Source organism: Ylistrum balloti, unplaced genomic scaffold, assembly GCF_031769215.1.
Source record: "Ylistrum balloti isolate Yb309-2 unplaced genomic scaffold, AGI_CSIRO_Ybal_v1 Utg372270, whole genome shotgun sequence".
NCBI classification, from domain to species: domain Eukaryota; kingdom Metazoa; phylum Mollusca; class Bivalvia; order Pectinida; family Pectinidae; genus Ylistrum; species Ylistrum balloti.
In genome coordinates, this window is record NW_026783057.1 from 142,037 (window position 1) to 165,295 (window position 23,259).

Here is a 23,259-nt window from a genome sequence, read left to right on the forward strand (position 1 = left end):
TTTCTGCTTCATGTAAACTTTAAGGTATCAAGTCATTAGTCATACGTTCTCTTAGGTTAAGTATCGGGTTCCTCTGCCTATATTGCCTATTTGGTAGCAGATATGGCTGTTGCAACATCCCGAATTGGCTAGGGCATTTCAGATTTTTTTAACAGGCGACAATCTGGTGTTATTGAAAAGGATGTAACTTGAGAAACTACTGTGTTCCATTGGAAACTTATTAGGTTTCGTTATAACATGCTAATGCATTTTCATCAGGAGTTTTTAGTTCGACGATTTAAGAAAGTTACAAAACGTGTTTTAAAATATTTCATTCTTGTGCGCAGATATCCCTTGGATTTCAATCGTCTTGACGGGTTTGTCATAACATATGGATTGACTTTCTTGAGCAGCATTTGAATTCCACGATTTTTGAAAGAGTTGTTGTTATTGGAAACTTCGTCGGCTTCTTGCGCTTAAGTCACCGGAAACCGTGATGAATATAGATTTTTACTGAAAAATAATAGATCATCAGAGTCCCTTACTGAACAAGAGATCCCAGAGGGATCTTCGAGCACACCATTGTTTGATCTTTATTTGTTTTTTAAGAGGTGGATCTCTCCCCCCCCATCTCTTTTTGCTCATAATTATACGTAATTTGAATTTTCCTCTGAAGAAAAAGTGATAATAATCTTTCATTTCCAAAATCCAAGATGGTTACTTGCAAGCCATTATGTTTTTTTGATCATTCCCAAAATCAAACGTGTACATTAGAGACCAAGAGAAACCTACATATAAGATTTGAGAGAGATCCATCCAATATTTCTCAAGAAAAAGCGATAACACAAATTCTTTACCGGCGGACAGACGACGGACCCGGGATGCAAGACAATTTGAAAAGCCCGCCATCTGATGGTGGGCTAAAATATATCAGTAGTCTCAGGAGTGTCTTACTGACAATGATCAGGAGTGTCTTACTGACAACGATCAAGAGTGTCTTACTGACAAACATCAGGAGTGCCTTACTGACAACGATCAGGAGTGTCTTACCGACAAACATCACGAGTGTCTTACTGACAACGATCAGGAGTGTCTTACTGACAACGATCAAGAGTGTCTTACTGACAAACATCAGGAGTGCCTTACTGACAACGATCAGGAGTGTCTTACTGACAAACATCAGGAGTGCCTTACTGACAACGATCAAGAGTGTCTTACTGACAAACATCACGAGTGTCTTACTGACAACGATCAGAAGTGTCTTACCGACAAACATCAGGAGTGTCTTACCGACAAACATCAGGAGTGTCGTTACTGACAAACATCAGGAATGTCTTACCGACAAACATCAGGAGTCTGTAACTGACAAGTATTGGGGATCTCTTTCTGACAGTTAACAGAAGTCTCTTGACAAATATCGGGTTTCTTAATCAGTTGTGGTACAGTTTCATTATGGGCATCCTACTTCATTTAAAGTCCACCAAGAATTCTTATATCAAATTGCTCTACAGCTTCTCATGTTATTGACAATTCAACCCTGAAGTTCTAGCCCAATTATGCTGTTATAGTTAGCCCAATTATGTGTAGTTGAAGGTCATATTCCTCTGGTGTCTTTTTTGTTCATAAACTGACATTTATCAGGAGGCTTTAACCAGTAAGTATCAAGAGACTTTTATAATGGTGGATTACAAAGCACAGCTTTGATCAATCTTCCTCTCCTGGCCAAAAATGAAATTACCTTTACATTACTAAGTGTTGGATTGTTAGTGACTTCCATTCAAATTAATTCCACAATGTAAACTGCTGGTGAAGTATTGAGCTGTCAGGAACAAGATCCTGTTTTGTTTTATACCATTAGAAGGGGACAAAAATGACTACAAAGTCTACATGCATGACTAGTGTTTATTACTCATATGAATGTACAGCATGTGTTCCTCACAGAGACAGACAGCGGGCAAGAGAAATTATCTAGATCTGTCAATAATTTACATACAACAAAAGAATGCTATATGTTTATGAAACAAACTAATCAAGAAAACAGGGAAGAGGTCCTTGACTAATATGTCACTGTCATGTTCTAAAATCTGAAAATAATTGTAAATCTTAATACTTCACATTTATATATATCCACACTTGGATATTTGTTTTCAACACATTTTTTTACGGAGGTTCATATTTTGTAAATGTACATGTATTTACTCTTTCATATTTAAGTTCTGTATACATAAAGCACTGGTGAGAATATTTAGCATTTGATAATTTTTACACAAAGTTTATTAATTGTAATTAATAAGTGTTTTTTTCTCTGAGTAATAGTAACAATACTACTTTATAACATGTACATAAAAACCCAAAATGTCCCTATGTTGTTACTTAACTCAAATTAACAGTCTCAATCTTCGCACCATTAAATCTTCACATCACTGAATAATTTAACAATATCTATGGCAGCAGAGGATTTCTAATAAATAAAGACTATACATATATACAAATGTAGCATGATGGGAAAGAACAAGGAAGGTTAAATGAGAGCTTATATATGGACCTAGGTTGTTGGTAAATGTTTTCTACGGAAACATCAAGGATGTATTCAGAATTCAAAATATCACTGAACCTGTGTAAATCACTTTCACCATGAAAAAAAAAAAAAAAATCTGGCACCTTTTCAGTTCTGCTCTTTATGATAATAATTGATAACCAATGTTTTCAATGTTCTCCGAGATACTACATATCTAAATATGTGTTTGACAAGATATTTGTCAACTTGGAACTTTAAGCTTTAAGGAATATAATCAATCTCAATGCTTTCCAAGGTAAGTGATCATATACAATGTAGGCAGTCAGTATAAAGTAGAATTTATATAATCTTAAATATCATAGATCAATTCAGAAATAAAAGTCATTTCACCATTTCTATGCCTTTGATAATACTGTGAATGTGAATTAAGATGAGTTACAGTTATGGAAATACAGAAAAAATTTGTGAGGAATTCTGTTTGGAAAATTATACAAAGAATGCAGTTGGGAAGAAAAAGAGGAGAGATTTCAAAAATCTTTCCATTTCATGAAACATTATCTTAACAAGGTTGAACAAATCTTTGGAATTATTTAGACATTGTCATGAATGGCTGTGACAGCATCAAAGCTTAATAATATGAATACAGTGCATAACTAAATGACTTTTTACAACATTTTGCATTGTTCTTTCAATAAAAATCTACAATCTTATCAACAAAGACCTTTTTGTAATACCAGGACTGAAATACCTTTCCCAAAAAGCATTCAATTTAATTAAAATACAATTTAAGAACTAAAATGCATAAAGATTTAAAAACAAATCTATTTTCAAACTCTGTGAACAATGTTACTTTCTTGGGTATCTATTTTGCTCTACTTTTAAGGATAAAAAATAAAACCATGAAAACTGATTCATTGCAAATAAAAGAAAAAAAACTGCAGTCAGGTTGATTTCACAATTCCAGTGGCATCATTTCTGCTCTAAGCATGTAATTAAATCATGAAAACTTGAACCATAAAATTTGACAACTTTTACAGTACATTAACCATAATGGGAAAATATTCTAAAGATGGCATAATAACATAAATAATCAGGCATACAACTGGTTATCTACCACAAATGCAGAAATCTACTCTTGCACTAGCATGTACTACAATTAGATATACCTGACCAGTCATCAAGCTGAAGTTTTTCAGAAACTATTTTGAAGCAAAGCATGGATTCTGTGAGCACAAAGTGAAGATATATATGGAAAAGAAAAAAAAAAAAAAGAACAAAAACAAAAATGCAAATCATGAGCTGAGTTCAAGATTACACTCCACTTGGTTTCAGTACTGGTTACAAATAGGTCTCCGTTAACAATGACTGTAGTATAACTAGCACTACTCCTTCATAAAAACATAGATAAAATACAACATATCACAACAACTACACATTATCAATAGTTCATTCAAGCATCACAACGACTACATATATTTATAGATTCATGTCAAAACAATGGAAATTGCACATTTTAATTTGCTGGTTTCCAGGTGCACATTTTTGTTACATAAAGGAAAATTAAAAAGTTTGAATTAATGTAATGTTTCATATTTCAACTATCATGACATTTCATCGTATATATAACACATACTTATATTACAGAAAATCAAAAGCAGATTAAAATGCCGAATGATGGATACTGAAGTAGTGATCACTGTTATATCTCATTACATACATGTTAGTCTGGGACGACCAAGCAAGATAATACTAATGTAATAACGACACCGTTTCAAACACCAGTAGCCAAAAATGTGCACAAAAGAATAGCAAAGTTTAACAAGATATTTACTTGGTAGTAATATCAGATTTAAATACAATCATTAAAATAATAGATTGGATTTTTATATCAATATTCTCTCGAAGTACTCTCACACAACATACTATTTTCCTTCCGTAAGTCAACACAAAAATTGTGCACTGAAAAATGTTCTACATTAATCTGACCACTTTCATTCTTTGGGCATAATCATGCCCTCATACTGAGAAGGAATGATTTGATGAAGCACAGCAACAGCTGTTTCGACGTTAAATTATCGTGACTAAGATGCGACCATGAACCGCAAATGTTCAACCATCTCTGACATATCCTTTCCTGTACCCCATATGACTTGTTCACTCTGCTGACCTCTAAACTTCATGTGAACAGACCTGTTCAGACCAATTAATGAAAGACCAGATAGGCATCCCTGTAATCAGATTTATCTCCCCTCCAACACATGACAATACAAATACCCTGTCTAACATGTGACCAAATTTGTAACTCCTTTAGCACCATGAGAAAAGATTGGTTCCTTGCTTTTTGCTCCTAATTACCACCATGTGACTTTATAATTATCTCTTGTTTTGACATATAATCAGATTTAATAATATCACATATAACTTTGTGGAACTTCACCTGCTCTACCACATGCCAAACAAATTCAGGACTAGCGTCATATCAGAAGTGAAGTACTCCTAGTATATATAACATATACTCAATTCATCACATTTGTTGAAAATAGAAATTTTCTGCCAAAGCTTTTAGCCAAATTTCTTAAGTTCACGACCAAATCCTTGACAAATTATTTAATCAAACCACATGTTCGTATATAATTTTCATTTGTTCAGAGATAATGAACGACTAGACCAAGAACACTGACATACAGACATCTTGAGATTGAACATACTGGCTATATGAACAACCATGTAAACAGGTGGAAGAGAAACTTTTGTAGCTTGTCTTTTCGTCCACAAGAATGTTATTGGTTCCACAAGGACAGCTGAAATCTCATTTATACCCAATATCTGAGTTAAGATTTTACACAATCAATCAGACTTCCATCTGAATCAGTTTGAACCAAATGGTATTAGTGCTTTCTACATACTAGTATCCAGTGTTGACCAGTTAAACTCGATACCATCTGAACAGTCTTATAATTAGTCAAGATAATAATCATGCAACAAAAAATACGCTCTTCAATACAATATAAAAGAAATTTCAAGCATGACGATCTTAAGAGGCTTCTCCAAAACATGGTGGTTATATTGATCACATATAGATGTGGTTTTGGCAAATGAACCATCGACTTCGGAGTGCAGTAATGTGTAACCCTAAACAACAGGTTGCTGCTCCACATCATAAACAAGCACACCTAGATCAACATACACAACCTATACTCAAGTTTACTCATTCTTTCTGGTCCTTTTTATTACTTCCTTGGTTGGTGGCTACTTTGATGGAATTAATGGTTTTTTGGAACCAAGTGTTCTTAGACGCTTGTATTTCTGTGACAGCTGAGTTAAGCTGGTGAGTTAAGTCTTGGGTTTTACACTCAGACTCTACTAGAGCCAATTTTGTTTGTGCAAGTTCAAGTTCAAGCTCCCGAATTTGTCGGTGGAGATCTACAATCTTAGGGTTTACACTATCAGGGTCTAGTTTTGGTTCTGGAAGCTGAACTTTCCCATCAGAAGCGAACATTTTTGAACACTGATCACAGCTTTTCACCTGAGACTGGAAAAAAGAAATCAAAGTGGTTTACAAAAACTGTAGGGTGAACAGAACAAAAACATTCACACAATCAACTGCTGTCTGCCCATCTTACTTAATATAGGAAATACAAGTATAGTATGGAATGGTTTGTATGTAAAATTTACAAACAACCTTTAAAACAGTGTCAAATTTGATATTCAATTATTATAATGAGTGAACTTGAATTTCTCATTTACTCAAAACGCGTAAAAACTGACAGTGCTGACAAAACTTGTTTGACCACTAACCATTATCCTACTTAACTCCTCTCTATTGGCCGTTTGTTGTTTCTCTAACCTCTCACTCAGCTGAGAACAAATCTGTAACACAGAAACACAATATCATTACAATCAGATCAACAATTTTATCATTACAAATTACACAGATATATATTATAAATCAACAATTTCACAATATCTTATGGGTCGGTGAAATAACTTCAGATATTAATGTTTGAAAACAGTCATATATTTACAGAATATCTATGGTACATGTAACTTCAGGCACAAGTAGATTACCTCCAGTAAACATACATATCTTATTGGTAATCTTGTTTTTTTTACATATCTCATTGGCAATCTTATCTTAGCACATTTCAAGCTGAAACATTATGCTCATAGCAAATTCTGTATTTTGTCTAGATAGCAATAATTGTTGATGAGCCAGTTCATCATTGCACTAAGCCAAATATTATGCCATAAGAAAATTTGATTGTGCCAAATTAAGTGTATCTACAGTATCCTTGACCAGTAGACAAACCTGTTTATAGTCTGAAATGATGGCAGAGTTTCTGCCATTTTCTGCTTCAACACGGTCAAGTTCCCTTCGACACATCTCCTTCACCTGCAAACCATTCAGGTCACAGTTATATACAATGACAACCAACAACACCTACAGGTTGAGAAATAACAAAACGATGGTCTGGTATAAAATCACTACCAAGCTGCAGCTTAGAAACTTTCATAGCTCATGGCTATAGAGGAAGAGTTATGTCCCTTCCTCTCTTTGGCACTTCAATTGCAATTGTAAAAGAAATATATGTTGGCAGCACTACTACAGAGAAGTTCAAATAAGCATCTAGGAATGATCAGCAGTGTTAAAGACTGGATATAAAACTTATCTAGTTTCTTTGGTTTTATTCTCGACATAGCTTTGCTTGGCAAGATACAATTCCAATAAACCAGATGAATATTATATCCTTTCTATAAGTCATGCCCTGGTTAGTACTCTTTCCGACTAAATGGTGCCCAGCATACTTGGCTGTTTGTAGATGTGATGCAGCCCTCCACCTTCATACTAACCTTCATCAGGATATCTTTGATCTCCTCTACTGCATTGTTCTGATTTGTTTGCAAAGATATAACAAGAGGTCCAATTGCCATGTATCGCTCACCTGAGATATTCTTTCTTTGGATTGTTGATATAATAATGTATCCCACAAGAGAAAATACATGCTCTTAAACAAAGATCTTAATTATCCATGTAAAATATCACTGCCCTTCAGACTACCAGACGAAGGACACAGCACCACAACCTGAGCTCAAGTCCATGTTGAAAAAACCAGGAACTGTTCACTTAAATGAAGTGAGCTTTAGAAAGATGATGACATTAATTTGCCAATCAGAAAGCAGTTGTGCAATTAGAAAAAATATGTTTATATGTAGTCTACATGCTGAGTATAGAAAAGAAATATAGAGTGAGTCCCCTTTTGGTACCAACTTTTTGTCTCTGTAATGACAGTATTTCTTTATCACCATATTGCAATGACTGGTGTTTTGGACGATTACCAACTTGTATGTATGCACTGTTTATATTATATCATGTGCTTGCATTTTATGCTAATGAAGTTGAAACAGACAATGTAATAATGTTCATTCTTTATAAACTGAGTGACAGATCATTCAGAATATCAATCAGTGGTTGGTATCCTTTAATGTTCTGTTTCAATTATAAAATTTTCTGCTGATCTTCTGACATAAATGGACATTGGAAAAGTGTAATTATCAAAATATGATAAAAGCTGAGAACTAATAAAACATTCTTTTGATTGCTGAGAACTAGGCAGTATGACTGACCATTGTCACCTCATGCTCAAGCCATAATGTTTCTTACATGAAGGAAGCAGATATGAATTTTAGTTTTACAAATCAACTGTCAAGCTTCAAGCTCTTGAGATTATTACAGGATAGAAAACAAAGTGAGATATATATGTGAAACTTTCTCAGTATAAACCCACCTGTGTTGCCTCATGTTCTAGCCTCTGTTTCTCCTCCTGTGTGTCTGTCAGCAGCTTCTTAGTCACCGTCAGATCTGTGGTTAGCTCCTCACACTGGTCCTGGTACTAAAACAAAGATACAAACTGAATTATTTTCTAACCTGGTAAGAGTGTAGCATTACAATCATTCAAGAACAATGTAGCAAAACATATATCACTATATAAAGCTTTCTACACACAAGAATACGAGACCGGTGATTTCTCTGGAGTTATTGTAGGATACATACTACAGTTACCTCTAGTTCAAAACAATTCCTCAATAAATAACCTAGGACTAACATATAACCTGAATGGTACTATAACAGAAAGTCTTTAATGGATTTCTCAATCATTTTTATCTTCAACAAAACAATAAACTGATTTTCACAATTCTTTCATCCTAGAACATTAACTGGTAAATATTTCTTATACAGAACATGACGACACAATCAGGTCAAGTCATTACGTGACATAACTTTCCTCATTATTTGTACTTTAAGCAAAGTCATCTATAATTACATCAACATTTATCCTTAATTGAAATGTTAAGTTAACTTTAAAACACTCCTAAGATGTTAAACAGAGCATTAAATGCAGCCATAAGAATGAGCAGTATTCAAAGAAAAATACATTATCAAGGGTTATATGTAACAGAGTGCCAGGCAGATCAAAGGCCACAATATCCAGATCTCAAACACGACCAGTATCAATCAAATTGGATGAATATCCTGATTAAAGGTTTTACATTGCTTAACTGTCTGACATGGTCAAATCAGAGAAAATACTTATGTATTGTGTCAGAAATACTAGGTAACAAAATGCAAAATTCTGCTGTTGTTTGACTTCATGCAAAGCTGGTATGATAGTTCAGTGAGGTAGAGAGAGTCATAGCCAGCAAGAAAAGAAGTGGTGCCTCATTGGACAAGATGGAACTTCTGTTGTTGCATTTGTACCCAACCACTGCACACACCATCTCACAAAAGGCGCTCCATAATTTCATAAATAGATCTACAAATTTCTCTTTGGTATATTTTTTCAAAACATTCATGAAACTCTGACAATCTAAAAAGTCATTTGCTCTATAGTTTGAGATTATTTAGAGAAATAAAAAAACATGTATTAGATGTCAAAGTAACTGAAAAGAAACAATTGTTGACAAGTTGTTTAAGACAAAGAGATTTGAGAATGGAAGATTTAATGCAGCAGTATAAACAACTGACAAAGATGAACACATCAGGAGAAATATGGGATGATTTTAATGTACCCAAGTTGAATGATTCTGAAACTGAAAAAAATGACATTAGAAAATTTGGGAGTCAGTTATGGTCTGTCAGTATATCAATGAGAAATGATTGCGAAAAATTCCATGATAGATAATTATGAACTGCTTATTATACAAGAGGTCCAAGGGCCTTAACGGTCACTTGGGTCACATTTTTGGCCCACCTATCAGTTCCTGGGGGTCAGCCATAATGAGTATTTGTATCTCATCAAATTGTCAGCTTACACTAATAATTCTTATCAAGTTTGAACTATGTCTTAAAAGAAAATAAACAAACTATGCTCAAAAACGTAATTTTCCTATGTAAACCTATAGTAAATTTCTTTCGAGGGGAAATGTGAGACTCTGGGGTCAGGAAATTTACAATTTTGATAAAGCACCTGAAGGCCTTTCCATCAATTAAGAGTATTTGTTTTTACCCTACCTGGGACTAAAGAAGAAGATTTTTGAAATTTCAATCAATTTGACTGTTTTGGCCCAGCCAATTTCCAAGATCTCACATGCTGCACATTACTTCATTTGTCTGGAATTTTCGAAGTTGTATGCCTATATGCGAGACTTAATTTTGTAATGACCAATGAATCCTGAGCCCAGCAAATCATTGTATAATACAGAACAACAATATAGAAAACACAGACTTGATCAGATATAACAACTACTTAAATACAACCTGTGTAATAGAAACCTCAATATGCAGACACAAAAACAAAACCAGTATGCCAGGAATGCAGCCACATCTTTGTGTTTTAATATTAACTTGCTAACAGGTGTATTTAATTCTGATACCCAAAATCTAACCAAATTCTTAAAATCTTAATTAAGGGAAAAAGATCAAATTAGATTTTTGACATTCCAGGTAAGTAACAAATGTAATACAAAATCTACACACCTGGTCAAGTTCACTCCTCAGGGCCAACTTACTCTCCACAAGTTCATGTGCCAGGTCATCATTTTCCTGTTCCAGTCGCATATTAGCCTCCAACAGGCGCTTGCTCTCCCGCTGAAAATATTTTTTTAAAGGAATGCTTTTAATTTTACAAATCTATGGACATGTGTGCTTGTCACAATTAATTAGACATCAAAAATTAATACCAATATTCTATAGAAACTATGTAATTTCTCTGTTAGTTTGATAAGGGTATGGCGTCAATACAAACACTTTGGTGTAGAAAATGTTGCATGCACCTTCAATGGACATGTTTAAAAATCCTATGCCACAAGCCTTACTTATTTATCAAGCATCCATAAAGTCAGAGGTGTCTGTACTTCAGTTCTGAATACCTAAGAATCAGAGGTTACCTCAAATCTTTCTACAGGGTCTTCTTGTTGCATCTCTTGTTCTTTCATAGCCATATATTCCTTCTCATACTTCTTCAGTTTACGACTTGACACCTACAGGACAAATAATTTAACTATACTATTGTGATCTAATGTGGTATAGTATCATGACAATGCTATAAAGGTTATGCTAACATATTTGATCAGAATGAGTTGAAACACAATCTTTATATTTCTTCATATTGTAAAAAATGTGTTTTTGATTACGAAAATTCAAATGTAGAGTTAAATAACATGTAAATGTACATATATTTCAAATATGAACACAGCATATGATGTATAAAACCATTTAACATGAAAAGGAAGTAAGCATTAAGTTCAAGTTTGTAGAGTTTTATATATTTTCATTGTCAAATCCTGGCCCATCCACTTAAAAATTGTGATGAGAAAAAGTTCGTTTTTTTAAATAGACATTGTTCTATATAAAGGGTTAGAGAAACATTCTTTGTCAGCAGAATTTATATCTAGTGTAAGTAACTTATATAAATGTTTATATGACCATACAAAATGTTAACATCCCCATCACAGAAAATGAAAGATTTAACTTCCTCTCTGGACTTCCAATACTGACCTTAATGCCAATGACCATTTGCATGAGTTCTTTAGCTGATTCTTCAGTCCGGTATTTCTTTGGCAGATGCACACGGAAATATTTTAATACTCCTTCAAAATCTAGTGCTAATAGATCCTTTCTGGAATTCTGCAGGAACCAAAAAAATTAAAAACTATCAGGAAAAAGACAACAAACTCAACTTGCTTTCCTACTTATGCTTTCATTAGAAACAAATCTTTATGAGAAGCCTTGCCAAGGGACTGCTGCTGTCGATGAAGTCTTTGAGTCAGCAATACATCTAGAGCATTTGCTAGAAGAATGTCCATACCAAATTTAAATCAATGAATACTGATGTCTGCATCTTTAAGAACATAGAACTATGTGTGAGAAAAGAAAACAGATTATATAGCAAGCTTTGCACTCTCTCTTCATTATTTAAAAATAAATGATAATTTTATCATTGTGTATTAAAAAGCATTTATACACAATAAAGTCACATCTATAATAATGTTTCACAGATAAAACCAATTTTCTGTAATATTCAGCAGATATTGTTTGTGGAGTGTTTCGTCATTTTAAGTGAATTTCCCTGTTACCTTAAGTAATGCTAATGCCACATTAAACACCATATCCCTTCCCTCACAGAGGTACAAGTCAAGGATGTGAAAGACCATGTAAAGAGGAAACTTGGCAGTGAACAGGGTGAGGAACCATTGTGATGCAAACATATGGGTCTCCAGGTTCATTTCCACAAAGTGGTCATGGAGGTCAGAAAGCTGATCCTGTTAATAAAGATATTTAAAGATTCAAAAACTTAATTAAGGATATGCAAATTTTTCAATATCATAATACAAGCTTATAGTACAAGTTCTATAAATTATCAACTTATGCAGTGATGTCATCAATGCTTTTCTAATTGTAAAAACATCTCATTTCTTTTCATTTCTACAGCATTTCTTAAGTTGCTTTCTTCATTCAGGTTGTTTGATCTTTGTTAACAAACTGGTGATTTATAAAATTCTATGTTCTGTCTTTGCAAGTTGTGATGGAAATTAATTGAAAGCAGCATCTATACCTCCATAAGACGATCAAGCTGGTAAAATTTGAGATGCAGCTCCTCAAATCCCTGTTTAAAGAAATCTCGGAGTCCATAATCAAAACAGGTCTTCACCAAAACAGAAAATGCTTGTTCTTCAGGCATCTGAGGTAAAGTAAGTAATCAAATGAGAAAAGATTTAAAACTGAATATTATGCAAAATAATGAAAGCTTTCAATTTCAAAATATTACAATGAAATCAGGGATTAATCTGTACAAATTTTACTACTGAAAAAGGGTAGTGTTCCCTAAGTGGGATGTTTTCCATTGTGAATATAAAGTCTCCATCAAGAAAAAAATATTTTATTTCACATATTTTCAAATCATGGGCAAAACAATCAATCTAACCTGAAATTGTCATATTTTAATCATGTCATCTTAACGTATGTCATTCTAAATTATTTTGTTGAAATAAAAATCCCACAATGCAATATATATTCAAATATGATTAGTGAAATAAAAACCCCACAATGCAATTTATATTTAAATATGATTATAATTCATGTCCCTATCCATTACTATTCAGTTACAATACAATATATATCCCTTATTGTTCCAAACTTGGTCCCTTAGGGGTTGGATGATTTAGCTACTGAATTGGTGCTTCAAAAGTGTTTATGAGCAATTACAAACTATTCACTAATTTCCCTATTCAATCTTCACTGCAACATTCACTCACTCTTCTTAAAACCTTGAGTTGGCTCTTTAGCAGTTATTGGCAGCTCATGACTTAACCACTAAAAGCAATTTTGTTTCGTCTTTTCACTGCATGTACAAATTATGATTTGGCTCTTTTGTGGCTTCTGGTCTGCTCATGGTTGGACAATTGAAGCCTTACTGTCACTATGACTTTGCCCAGTTAAGTTATTGCCTGTACATGGTTGGAAAAACGAACCCTTTTAAAGTCCGAAATCCATTTCTACTGCCTATGACAAATGTGTCTATGTTTCTACATGCTTAAATAGGTATTTCTGCAAGTTTCATGCTCTGTTACTCTACTTACATGGAGCAGGAGAGAAGCAGCCAAGAAAGACAACCCTTGAACATATCCAATCTCTTCATCGTACACAGAGTAGGCCTAAAATTTCAAAGAGTACAAGATATGACAGACTACTAGTGTTGTTATCAAAGTTAATATTATCATGAATTTCACATAGTCATTACATCAAGTAACATCCATTACATTTCAAATTTGAATTGGCAATTATAAGATATGTCATATTACCTACACAAAACTAATTCATCGACCTTGTGTATTGTATTCAATAATCGTTACAGTAACTCAATGTCAGGTATAACAATTGAAATTTTTATAATAGCATTTACATACTAAGTATTTCTAATGGTTTAAAAACATATGGTTTTGAATTTCTCCTCACCTTAACTTATATCAATTCAGCCGTATACTACAAGTAAAATTGCCTCTGCTTTATTTTTGTGTGCAACTTGAAATTGATTGAACTTGCATTGCAAAGTAATATCAAATTATCCCCAAAATAGCCTCGTTTAAGCTGCCACCAGTACCTTACTGATCCTATAGAGGGAGTCTTGGCCCAATCCACCTGTCTCCTTGAAGAAATCATGGGCTGGAAATGTTCGGTTGATGTCTCTTTGTATCACAGATTCATTGGGCGACTCCTATAATTAACAGCAAGAAAATAATCACCTAAGGGGAACAACAGAACCAACATATCTAAAAACATTAGATGGCCAACATATCACCTATAAACTTAACAAGTGTGAATCAATATAATAACCAACTGTATTCCTCAAGTCTGAATGTTTGAAGTTTGTTATCAATAACCAACTGTATTCCTCAAGTCTGAATGTTAGAAGTTTGTTATCAATAACCAACTGTATTCCTCAAGTCTGAATGTTAGAAGTTTGTTATCAATAACCAACTGTATTCCTCAAGTCTGAATGTTAGAAGTTTGTTATCAATAACCAACTGTATTCCTCAAGTCTGAATGTTAGAAGTCAGTTATCAATAACCAACTGTATTCCTCAAGTCTGAATGTTAGAAGTTTGTTATCAATAACCAACTGTATTCCTCAAGTCTGAATGTTTGTTATCAATAACCAACTGTATTCCTCAAGTCTGAATGTTTGAAGTTTGTTATCAATAACCAACTGTATTCCTCAAGTCTGAATGTGAGGAGTTTGTTATCAATAACCAACTGTATTCCTCAAGTCTGAATGTTAGAAGTCAGTTATCAATAACCAACTGTATTCCTCAAGTCTGAATGTGAGGAGTTTGTTATCAATAACCAACTGTATTCCTCAAGTCTGAATGTTAGAAGTTTGTTATCAATAACCAACTGTATTCCTCAAGTCTGAATGTTAGAAGTTTGTTATCAATAACCAACTGTATTCCTCAAGTCTGAATGTTAGAAGTTTGTTATCAATAACCAACTGTATTCCTCAAGTCTGAATGTGAGAAGTTTGTTATCAATAACCAACTGTATTCCTCAAGTCTGAATGTTAGAAGTTTGTTATCAATAACCAACTGTATTCCTCAAGTCTGAATGTTAGAAGTTTGTTATCAATAACCAATTGTATTCCTCAAGTCTGAATGTTAGATGTTTGTTATCAATAACCAACTGTATTCCTCAAGTCTGAATTGTATTCCTCAAGTCTGAATGTTAGAAGTTTGTTATCAATAACCAACGGTATTCCTCAAGTCTGAATGTGAGGAGTTTGTTATCAATAACCAACGGCTAAGTCCAATCTGTTGTGAGGTGTTAGAATGTTACCTTAGTGATGAGGACCCTGTAAGCCTCCAGGAGTTCAGAGTTGTCATGACAGCCAGCCAGGAGTTGCCAAACTTCACCACGGAGTGCCTCTGGAATACCTTTCCTCACCAAGTGGTGTATCTGTTTGGGGCGTTGGGCAAGGTTCTGGTGCCACTTGGTAAGCATATCATGCCAGGCATCCAGTAGGTTTTCATCGGTCACCTCCTTACTGACGGCACCAGAGCCACTGAGTAATGGCTCATCTCCATCTGTTTACATATACACATTTCGTACATGGCATCATCTTTCCAGTTCAACTTACTTAATAGTAAACTCAAATATCAGTTAACGTAAATCAGAAATCAACATAAGAAAACCATGGCTGTTTTGGGGGGGCATTTTTAGGCTGATAACAGGTCTTTTGTATTTCCAAATGATTATATATGTAATATACATTATAGTATAATCCCGTAAGGAGTAAAAAGACCCAATCCAAAATTGTAGAAAATGTCTTCTAAACTCAGATATTAGTGAGTTTACAGGTAGACTCAGATATTAGTGAGGTTACAGGTAGACTCAGATATTAGTGAGGTTACAGGTAAATGTAACCTTAGCTATGACCTTTAGAAATATAAATGTTAAGGTACCTGATTCCTCCTCTGGCTCTTGTGGTGTCTGGATGTCGTCAGGTATCTGCCGTGAAGTATTCAGTCCCTGGAGGCTCATGCCTGCCTTCTTTCGGTCTATCTCGGTCTGACTCTGTACCCCCACCACCTCAAGCATCTGAATATCTGCATCTGGACTCTCCAACTCAGACTGTAAAAGAAAAAAAGATTCTGTACGTGATATGTTTTCTTAAGCTGTTTTCTAGGCCACACAGTTAACAAAAAATTACCTTTGCAAAATGTTTGATTCATCGCAAGTCAATTATACATACCTACACTTCTGTCCAGTAAAAGAAAGGTGCCTTTTTTGGAAAGGATTTACTGATTTGCTCAGATTTGTTTAGTTCTAAGTGATTCACAATGGATGCACAACACACTAGAATGTATACCGAATGTGATTTTCACATTTATTAAAAACAATCTGTTGATGATACCAAAAACACAACCACAGCCTGATACTAGACACAACACTACCACAGCATGTTACCAAACACAACACTACCACAGCATGTTACTAGACACAACACTACCACAGCCTGTTACTAGACACAACACTACCACAGCCTGTTACTAGACACAACACTACCACAGCATGTTACTAGACACAACACTACCACAGCCTGTTACTAGACACAGCACTACCACAGCCTGATACTAGACACAACACTACCACATCCTGTTACTAGACACAACACTACCACAGCCACAACACTACCACAGCATGTTACCAGACACAACACTACCACAGCATGTTACCAGACACAACACTACCACAGCCTGTTACTAGACACAACACTACCACTGCCACAACACTACCACAGCATGTTACTAGACACAACACTACCACAGCATGTTACCAGACACAACACTACCACAGCCTGTTACTAGACACAACACTACCACAGCCTGTTACCGGACACAACACTACCACAGCCTGTTACCAGACACAACACTACCACAACCTGTTACCAGACACAACACTACCACAGCCTGTTCCCCCACCTGTATGTATGAATATGGTGATAGAAAAAATCTACCATATGAGTTACCATATGAGCTGTGTTTAGGTGCAATACTTTGAGGTGGAAGCCCAAAAGGTATTCTTGGTGACATGAAATCAACCTTTGCAGTCAATTTAGTGCCAACTACAATATAACAAATATCATATGTTGTGTTGACATGTTTATGGGGATGTGACTTCAGGGAGCCTCCCTCCTGTACTGCAAGGAATATAGTCAATCTTTTCAGCATTCCGTGATTACACTCCAGAAACTATTGTGTCTATTTCTTAATAATCTACTGCTGTTCAGTATATTTACCAACAACTGCTTTCACAGCAACTGTAATACACATTTCACCGGTCTTTGTGTCAGCGGTAAAGAGATGTTCTCATAGGCTTCTTCTCCAAGATTGTTTTATATCGCTACATGATGCTAAATAGTAACGCATACATAACATAATACACAAATTCTCAAAAGTAGTAAGTAACCACTATTTTTAAATCAGTTATTTTGTTGACAACAAGTTACAACATCCAAACAGTAAATGAAGAAGTACAGAGAAATGTTGAAACTTTCTCAGAAATATGGGAAAGAGATCTTTTCATATTGTTAAATTCCGTTATCCAGCAGTAGATAAACTCTAAGTTTCAGAAACCTTGATGTGAGACACTTGAACACATACTTTACAAGCCTTTCTTAGCCCAACTATCAGGTAGTGATTTATAGAACTCCACAACTACATCCTCAGCAACACCGTAGACTGCATCAATAATATTGATCTTTGGTGTTATTTACAGAACTCAACATATTCTCATTATAGCAGCACGAATATGAATGGTACCAAACCCATGGCATATACACACATACACAAGCAGATCCCTCCTATACAAAATTCACTTTTCTATCACAGAAATAATTGCTCCCTCACACACAACACACAAAGTTTCATTACATGAACCATTTAATTTCACTCCCTCACACACAAAATACATTTCTCCAATATACACAAAACACACTGTACCATTACACACACTACTCCATCTTACTTAACTCATTGCATACAAAACTCACAGCTCAATACACAACTCTCTCACACCTAAATCAGTCAAAAACATCATTACATCACACACAAAACACCCTGCTCCATCACACACAAGACACAGATATATTACACACAACACACTGTTCCTTTACACACAAGACATAGCTGTATCACAAACATACCACAGCTACATCACACATCAAGCACACTGATCTCTTAAACAAAACACATAGCTTCATCAGATCTAAAACATTGTTCTCTTGCATGCAAGACACAGCTCTGTCACACACAATACACAGCTACATCACGAAGAAAACACAGCTACATCACATGTTAAACATGTAGCTTTTTCACACACAAAAGACACATCTCCCTTATCCACAACACACAACTCCCATATACACAAAACACAGAGTTTCCTCATATCTAAAACACTATGTTCCTTTACAAACAAGACATAGCTCAATCACATAAAACAATCTGCTTCCTCACACAAAGAACTCCCTAGCACACACAACAGATAGCGCCATATATGGATCCATTCCAAATCAGATATACAGCTCCCTTACTGAATAAAAACTTCTCACCTATATATCACATATGAGTTCTGACTGTCCAATTTATATATATATAAATAAAAAAAAAATAAAAAACACTTGCCGTAACAAACCAAAGCAGAAGGTCACAAGATTTGTAGACATGCACTTGATACCTCAACCAAAACCCCTCAAATATATGATATATAAAGTGTACCTTATATCAATTTCCACATATCTTTCATATAAAATGAATGTTCATACTAACAGCTTCTTCCTACAAATATAATCGTTCAAAAACCTGTTATAACCCTCACACGAAGTTTGGAACAAATCATGATTCTCCATGACACAAATCACATTGTATTAACAATATTGATTCCTGATGTAATTTTTCAACTCGCCTCACATTGTACTGACAGATTCATTATAATCTTGTAATTACACCTAGTCCTATACGTGCCTGTAAAGCCAGTAAGTCTAACACAGTGCTAACTCCTCTAGGTAAGCCTCATACCTGCATACAGCTTTGGTTTCCCATCTCATTCCGTGTCTTTTGAAACTTCAATAAAATCAAACTAAGAGATCTGACAAGACAGCAGCAGCCTTGCTGATTTCATGAGAACGTTGAGAGACTGGTCAATACATTCTGTTGGTAGAGGTCTTCCTAGAATGTCTCCATACACATTGGAGGTTGAGACACAAATGGTGCCCTCATCATCAGATCACAAACCTACGTTTATACAACACATGTACCATGTTTTGCAATGTCACTGACAAGATCTATACATACAGGGCAGACATTTTCCTTTTAAGAATAATGTTGAATCATTACGCGAGTCAATCACTCGTAAATACTTCAGACTTGAGTGGTCCCCTTTAATCTATGTTATGCAGGTTCACAGTCCTGAATCTCCTAAAATTGTAATTAATGTATAATTGTTTCTAACAAGTACATTCAAGCAGAGTTAAGATTTTTCCTTGTAAAGATCAATATACATTGTTCCTTTACTGTCATTTTTTCCTGCCCAAGTTTTGTGGGACAATGATTTGAATTAATACATCAGAAAGCATGACTGAGAAATTCTAATTTGTTTATTAAATGAAGCATCTACAGTGTAAACATATCAGTAATCGATTTCATTCTGATGTTTTTCAGTAACTTTTCACACATGTAAGGTACAGTTACTAAAGATTATTTTGTTTGTTTTACACACACAAACAACTATCTAGACTGGTGCAAATGATATGGCCCTAGGTATCAATATCACACACCATTACATATCTGATCAAGCAGGTACATTAACAGTGAAAATGCCTCATCATTCCACTCCACAAAACTTGAAAGCCTGAGGCAAACTAAAGCTAGACTCCTGTTAGTTTCGTACTTTTTCATTTTAATAATAAACCAAAGCAAATCAATAAAAGCTTTACAAAGCAACCTTATCTCTTGTTTTCCTTTGCTGATACATCTTATAGACCCACGATATTAAAACTTACGGATTCATTAACTTACTGTATCTGTAACCATTCATTCTGCCAAACTCATCTCTTAACAAATGCAAATGTTAATGCACACAAACATCGTACATATACAATTTACATATATCCCTATAACACAAACTTCATTACATAAGGGTTACACTTTGTATACCAATACTGATAAGTAACAATAAGTAAAAAGTAAATAATGGACGCAGGCAAAACAAATGCCTCTATATCCATATCTACAATTGTATGATGATCAGGAGATGCTTCCTATAAAAAGTCTGATATTTCAGTTATTACATATGTATAGCCAATTAAATGCTAAATAGCAAAAACATTTCACTATTTTCAAGTTGAAATGACATTAAAAGTTTCCTCTTTACATATTGTTTCTGGGAAGGCGCACAATTTTCCAACTCCAAGGCGGTCCACGGACACAGTATACATAATCCTCCGTTTCATTGTTTTCTTTCTGCTTGCTTCCTCGTATAATGCCTTCTCTGCTTCTCTTTCACAATGTGTTAAGTCGTTTCTTATTCCTACAGAGGAAAGTTGGCTAGGATTTCTTATTTTTCTGATATTTTTAAAGATTCCTTTCTTTGGTTCTTGTGACTCCAAACGAACTAGAATAGGCCGGCTGTTATTGGTTATGTCACTGGACTCTGGTTTCTTTCCAATTCGTATAATTTTTCTAGGCCTATCATTGTTTGACACTACACAGACTTGTAATAAATTTCCTACAACTTTAGCATCTTCTTCCATACGTTTCTTGCCTTCGTGATGGGACTGTTCTGGAACTCCAAATAGAATCATGTTGTTTTCTGTCTCTGCTTGCTCTTTAATTTCAGCAACAATTTCGTCTTTGCTTGGTGCAGATTTCTCAGATTTCAAGTTCATTTCCAGTTTAGCAATTAACCCTTTACCTCTCTTTCAAGTTCTGCAACTCTATCTTCAAATTCTTGTGTGATTTGCCTACACCTCTCTTCTATTTTTCTGTCTGCCAGAATATTCTTTTCGACTGTCATTCTGCATGGTGGATAAAACCACATTGTATCTGATTTTGATAGGATGTCATATTTCTTTGAATCAAAATCCAGACATCTGATGCAGAAAAGGTCCTGGCATAGATCACACTTCATGTACTTCTTTGCTTTCTTCGAGCATATCTTGCAGTTATACTGTTCCTCCATCAATGTGTCGTTGAAGGACTCTTCCGGGTTGGATCCCATTTGAGAAGCCAATTTCTTGCTACTTCTTGCACTTTCCGCTTTGCATTCAGTCATTTTATCTGTTATTTCGCGTATATTTTTGTATCCATGAATTCACACAAAATCTAGGATGGTCTCCTGATCACTTCCATACTATATGTATCGTTAATTACCTCCTTATCGGCAAATTATTTACGAAAATCAACCAGTTGGCTACGGAGCATCCTCCAGTAAGACTGTATCCATGGCGTGACATCACAATCCTATCCATGGATCGAAAACATCAAAGAATATTCTTTTGCAACCAGAAATATATAGCATTTTACTGATGAAATACTGGAAATGGTCAGTATGATGTCAATTGATGAATAGACATCTTAAGTGCAACCAATAGTAAATATATCAGGAGAGGTAGACTGTCATATCAAAATACAAAGGAAAGGGTGATTATGATTAAAGTGATGTACATGTGTTATTTAATTGTCCTAGCAATATGCAGTAGTGACCCCTGTTTTCACATTACACAATTTCGAAGTGACCTTTTGTATAATGGACTAGTAATTTAATAACACAGAGATGGCATGTTATTGTTTCTTCATAATAAATTTTTGGCTTGTATGATTGTGATGTCAACATATGTGACTTCAGTAATATATGGCAACATCATAGAGCAAGAGATAGTATAACAAAGACACAATACACTGAGAAAGAGGTCACATGTGACTGTGACAGCAGAATATAGAGGTAATGTGATGGTGACTTTAGAATACAGAGGGACATGTGACTGTGACCACAGAATATAGAGGTAATGTGATGTTGACAGAGGTGACTAATGACTGATGACATAACACATAGGAGTACTGTGATGTTGCTTATTAGTCAGATACTTCATAAGTGGTTGGGTGGCAAAATGGAAAAGCACTTGATTTTCACCTCAATGTCCATGTTCGATTTTTCGAGTGAATATGAAGAGGTATGGGGATCACCTGCCTGACCTCATGGGTTTTTTCAAGGCACTCTGATTATCTCTCACAGTAAGACCCCTAACACCCATTTGAGGCAACATGAATAATAAATACAATTGGATAGCTTGTTTCCCAATTGTTATGATGAAAATAATGTTTGCATGACTGTGACAAAATATTTCACTTGCTACCAGTTTCATGGCAACTTCTACAACATCAGGGGTATGGTAAGTATGTCAGATTTGGTATTCCTCTTATTAAAATGGAGGAACAGTGTACCCTTAAATTTCACCAACTTGGGTGTCTTGTACCCTCATTTACAACATTTCTTCCTCATCTTTATGATCCTAAAAAGTATCAGATACATTATCTTTCTTTAAAGTATTTAAGATGAAGGCAGAGAATAATAATTTTCATATGTATTGTCACACAACCTTCAACTTAGATCACACACCCTGTATATATGAACACATAATCAGTCCATGTATTGCATGACACAATCATGTCTCTACAATCTGGCAATCTTGCCACTGAACAAGTTCTAAACAGATACATGTCCACATAAGGCAGAACCCACCACATTCAGATTCAGACTAAATATCAGTCTTGTCCATAATGACCACAAATTGCTTCCACAGCGTTTCCATAACTGATTTCTGTACTGGCTATTGTGGTCTTTGAGTCGCACTGACTTGATATTGAGCCATAAATTTACATTCCAGTGTAGGACTGCATGGCTATTCCCAGATCAACAAGCCCATCTCAAACGGATTGGAAATGATCAAATATTAATAAACACATTACATTTTTTCCTTTAGAGCTAAATGGTTGTGACAGAATAACAATTAATCAAGCAAGGAAACAGGGTTACAAAATCAAGTATCAAAGATAAATGATTCTAATTCTTCATATCAACACCTCTATCACATGTTGTTGAAATGTACTATCTGTTTAATATTTCATATATCTATATAATATCATATACATTATACTGCTTGTCTGGTCTTTAAAACAATATATCTCCATGAGACACAAACAAACTCTACTATATAA

General features: G+C 34.8%; 1 protein-coding gene across 2 annotated transcripts in view; it reads right to left on the bottom strand.

The window, feature by feature from the left end:
• Positions 1–1,867: 1,867 nt before the first annotated feature.
• LOC132564412 (rab GTPase-activating protein 1-like) overlaps positions 1,868–23,259 on the bottom strand; it is a 42,660-nt gene continuing 21,268 nt past the window's right edge. For both annotated transcript variants that reach the window (XM_060229064.1, XM_060229063.1), the window contains 13 exons: positions 15,949–16,117; positions 15,323–15,570; positions 14,095–14,208; positions 13,574–13,648; positions 12,550–12,675; positions 12,071–12,256; positions 11,493–11,621; positions 10,883–10,975; positions 10,473–10,583; positions 8,284–8,388; positions 6,807–6,890; positions 6,296–6,367; positions 1,868–6,029 (listed from right to left, as the gene is read on the bottom strand). In XM_060229064.1, coding sequence (XP_060085047.1) covers positions 5,706–6,029; positions 6,296–6,367; positions 6,807–6,890; positions 8,284–8,388; positions 10,473–10,583; positions 10,883–10,975; positions 11,493–11,621; positions 12,071–12,256; positions 12,550–12,675; positions 13,574–13,648; positions 14,095–14,208; positions 15,323–15,570; positions 15,949–16,117 — 1,836 coding nt within the window. In that variant the 3' untranslated portion in view covers positions 1,868–5,705. The remainder of the gene's footprint in view (positions 6,030–6,295; positions 6,368–6,806; positions 6,891–8,283; positions 8,389–10,472; positions 10,584–10,882; positions 10,976–11,492; positions 11,622–12,070; positions 12,257–12,549; positions 12,676–13,573; positions 13,649–14,094; positions 14,209–15,322; positions 15,571–15,948; positions 16,118–23,259) is intronic.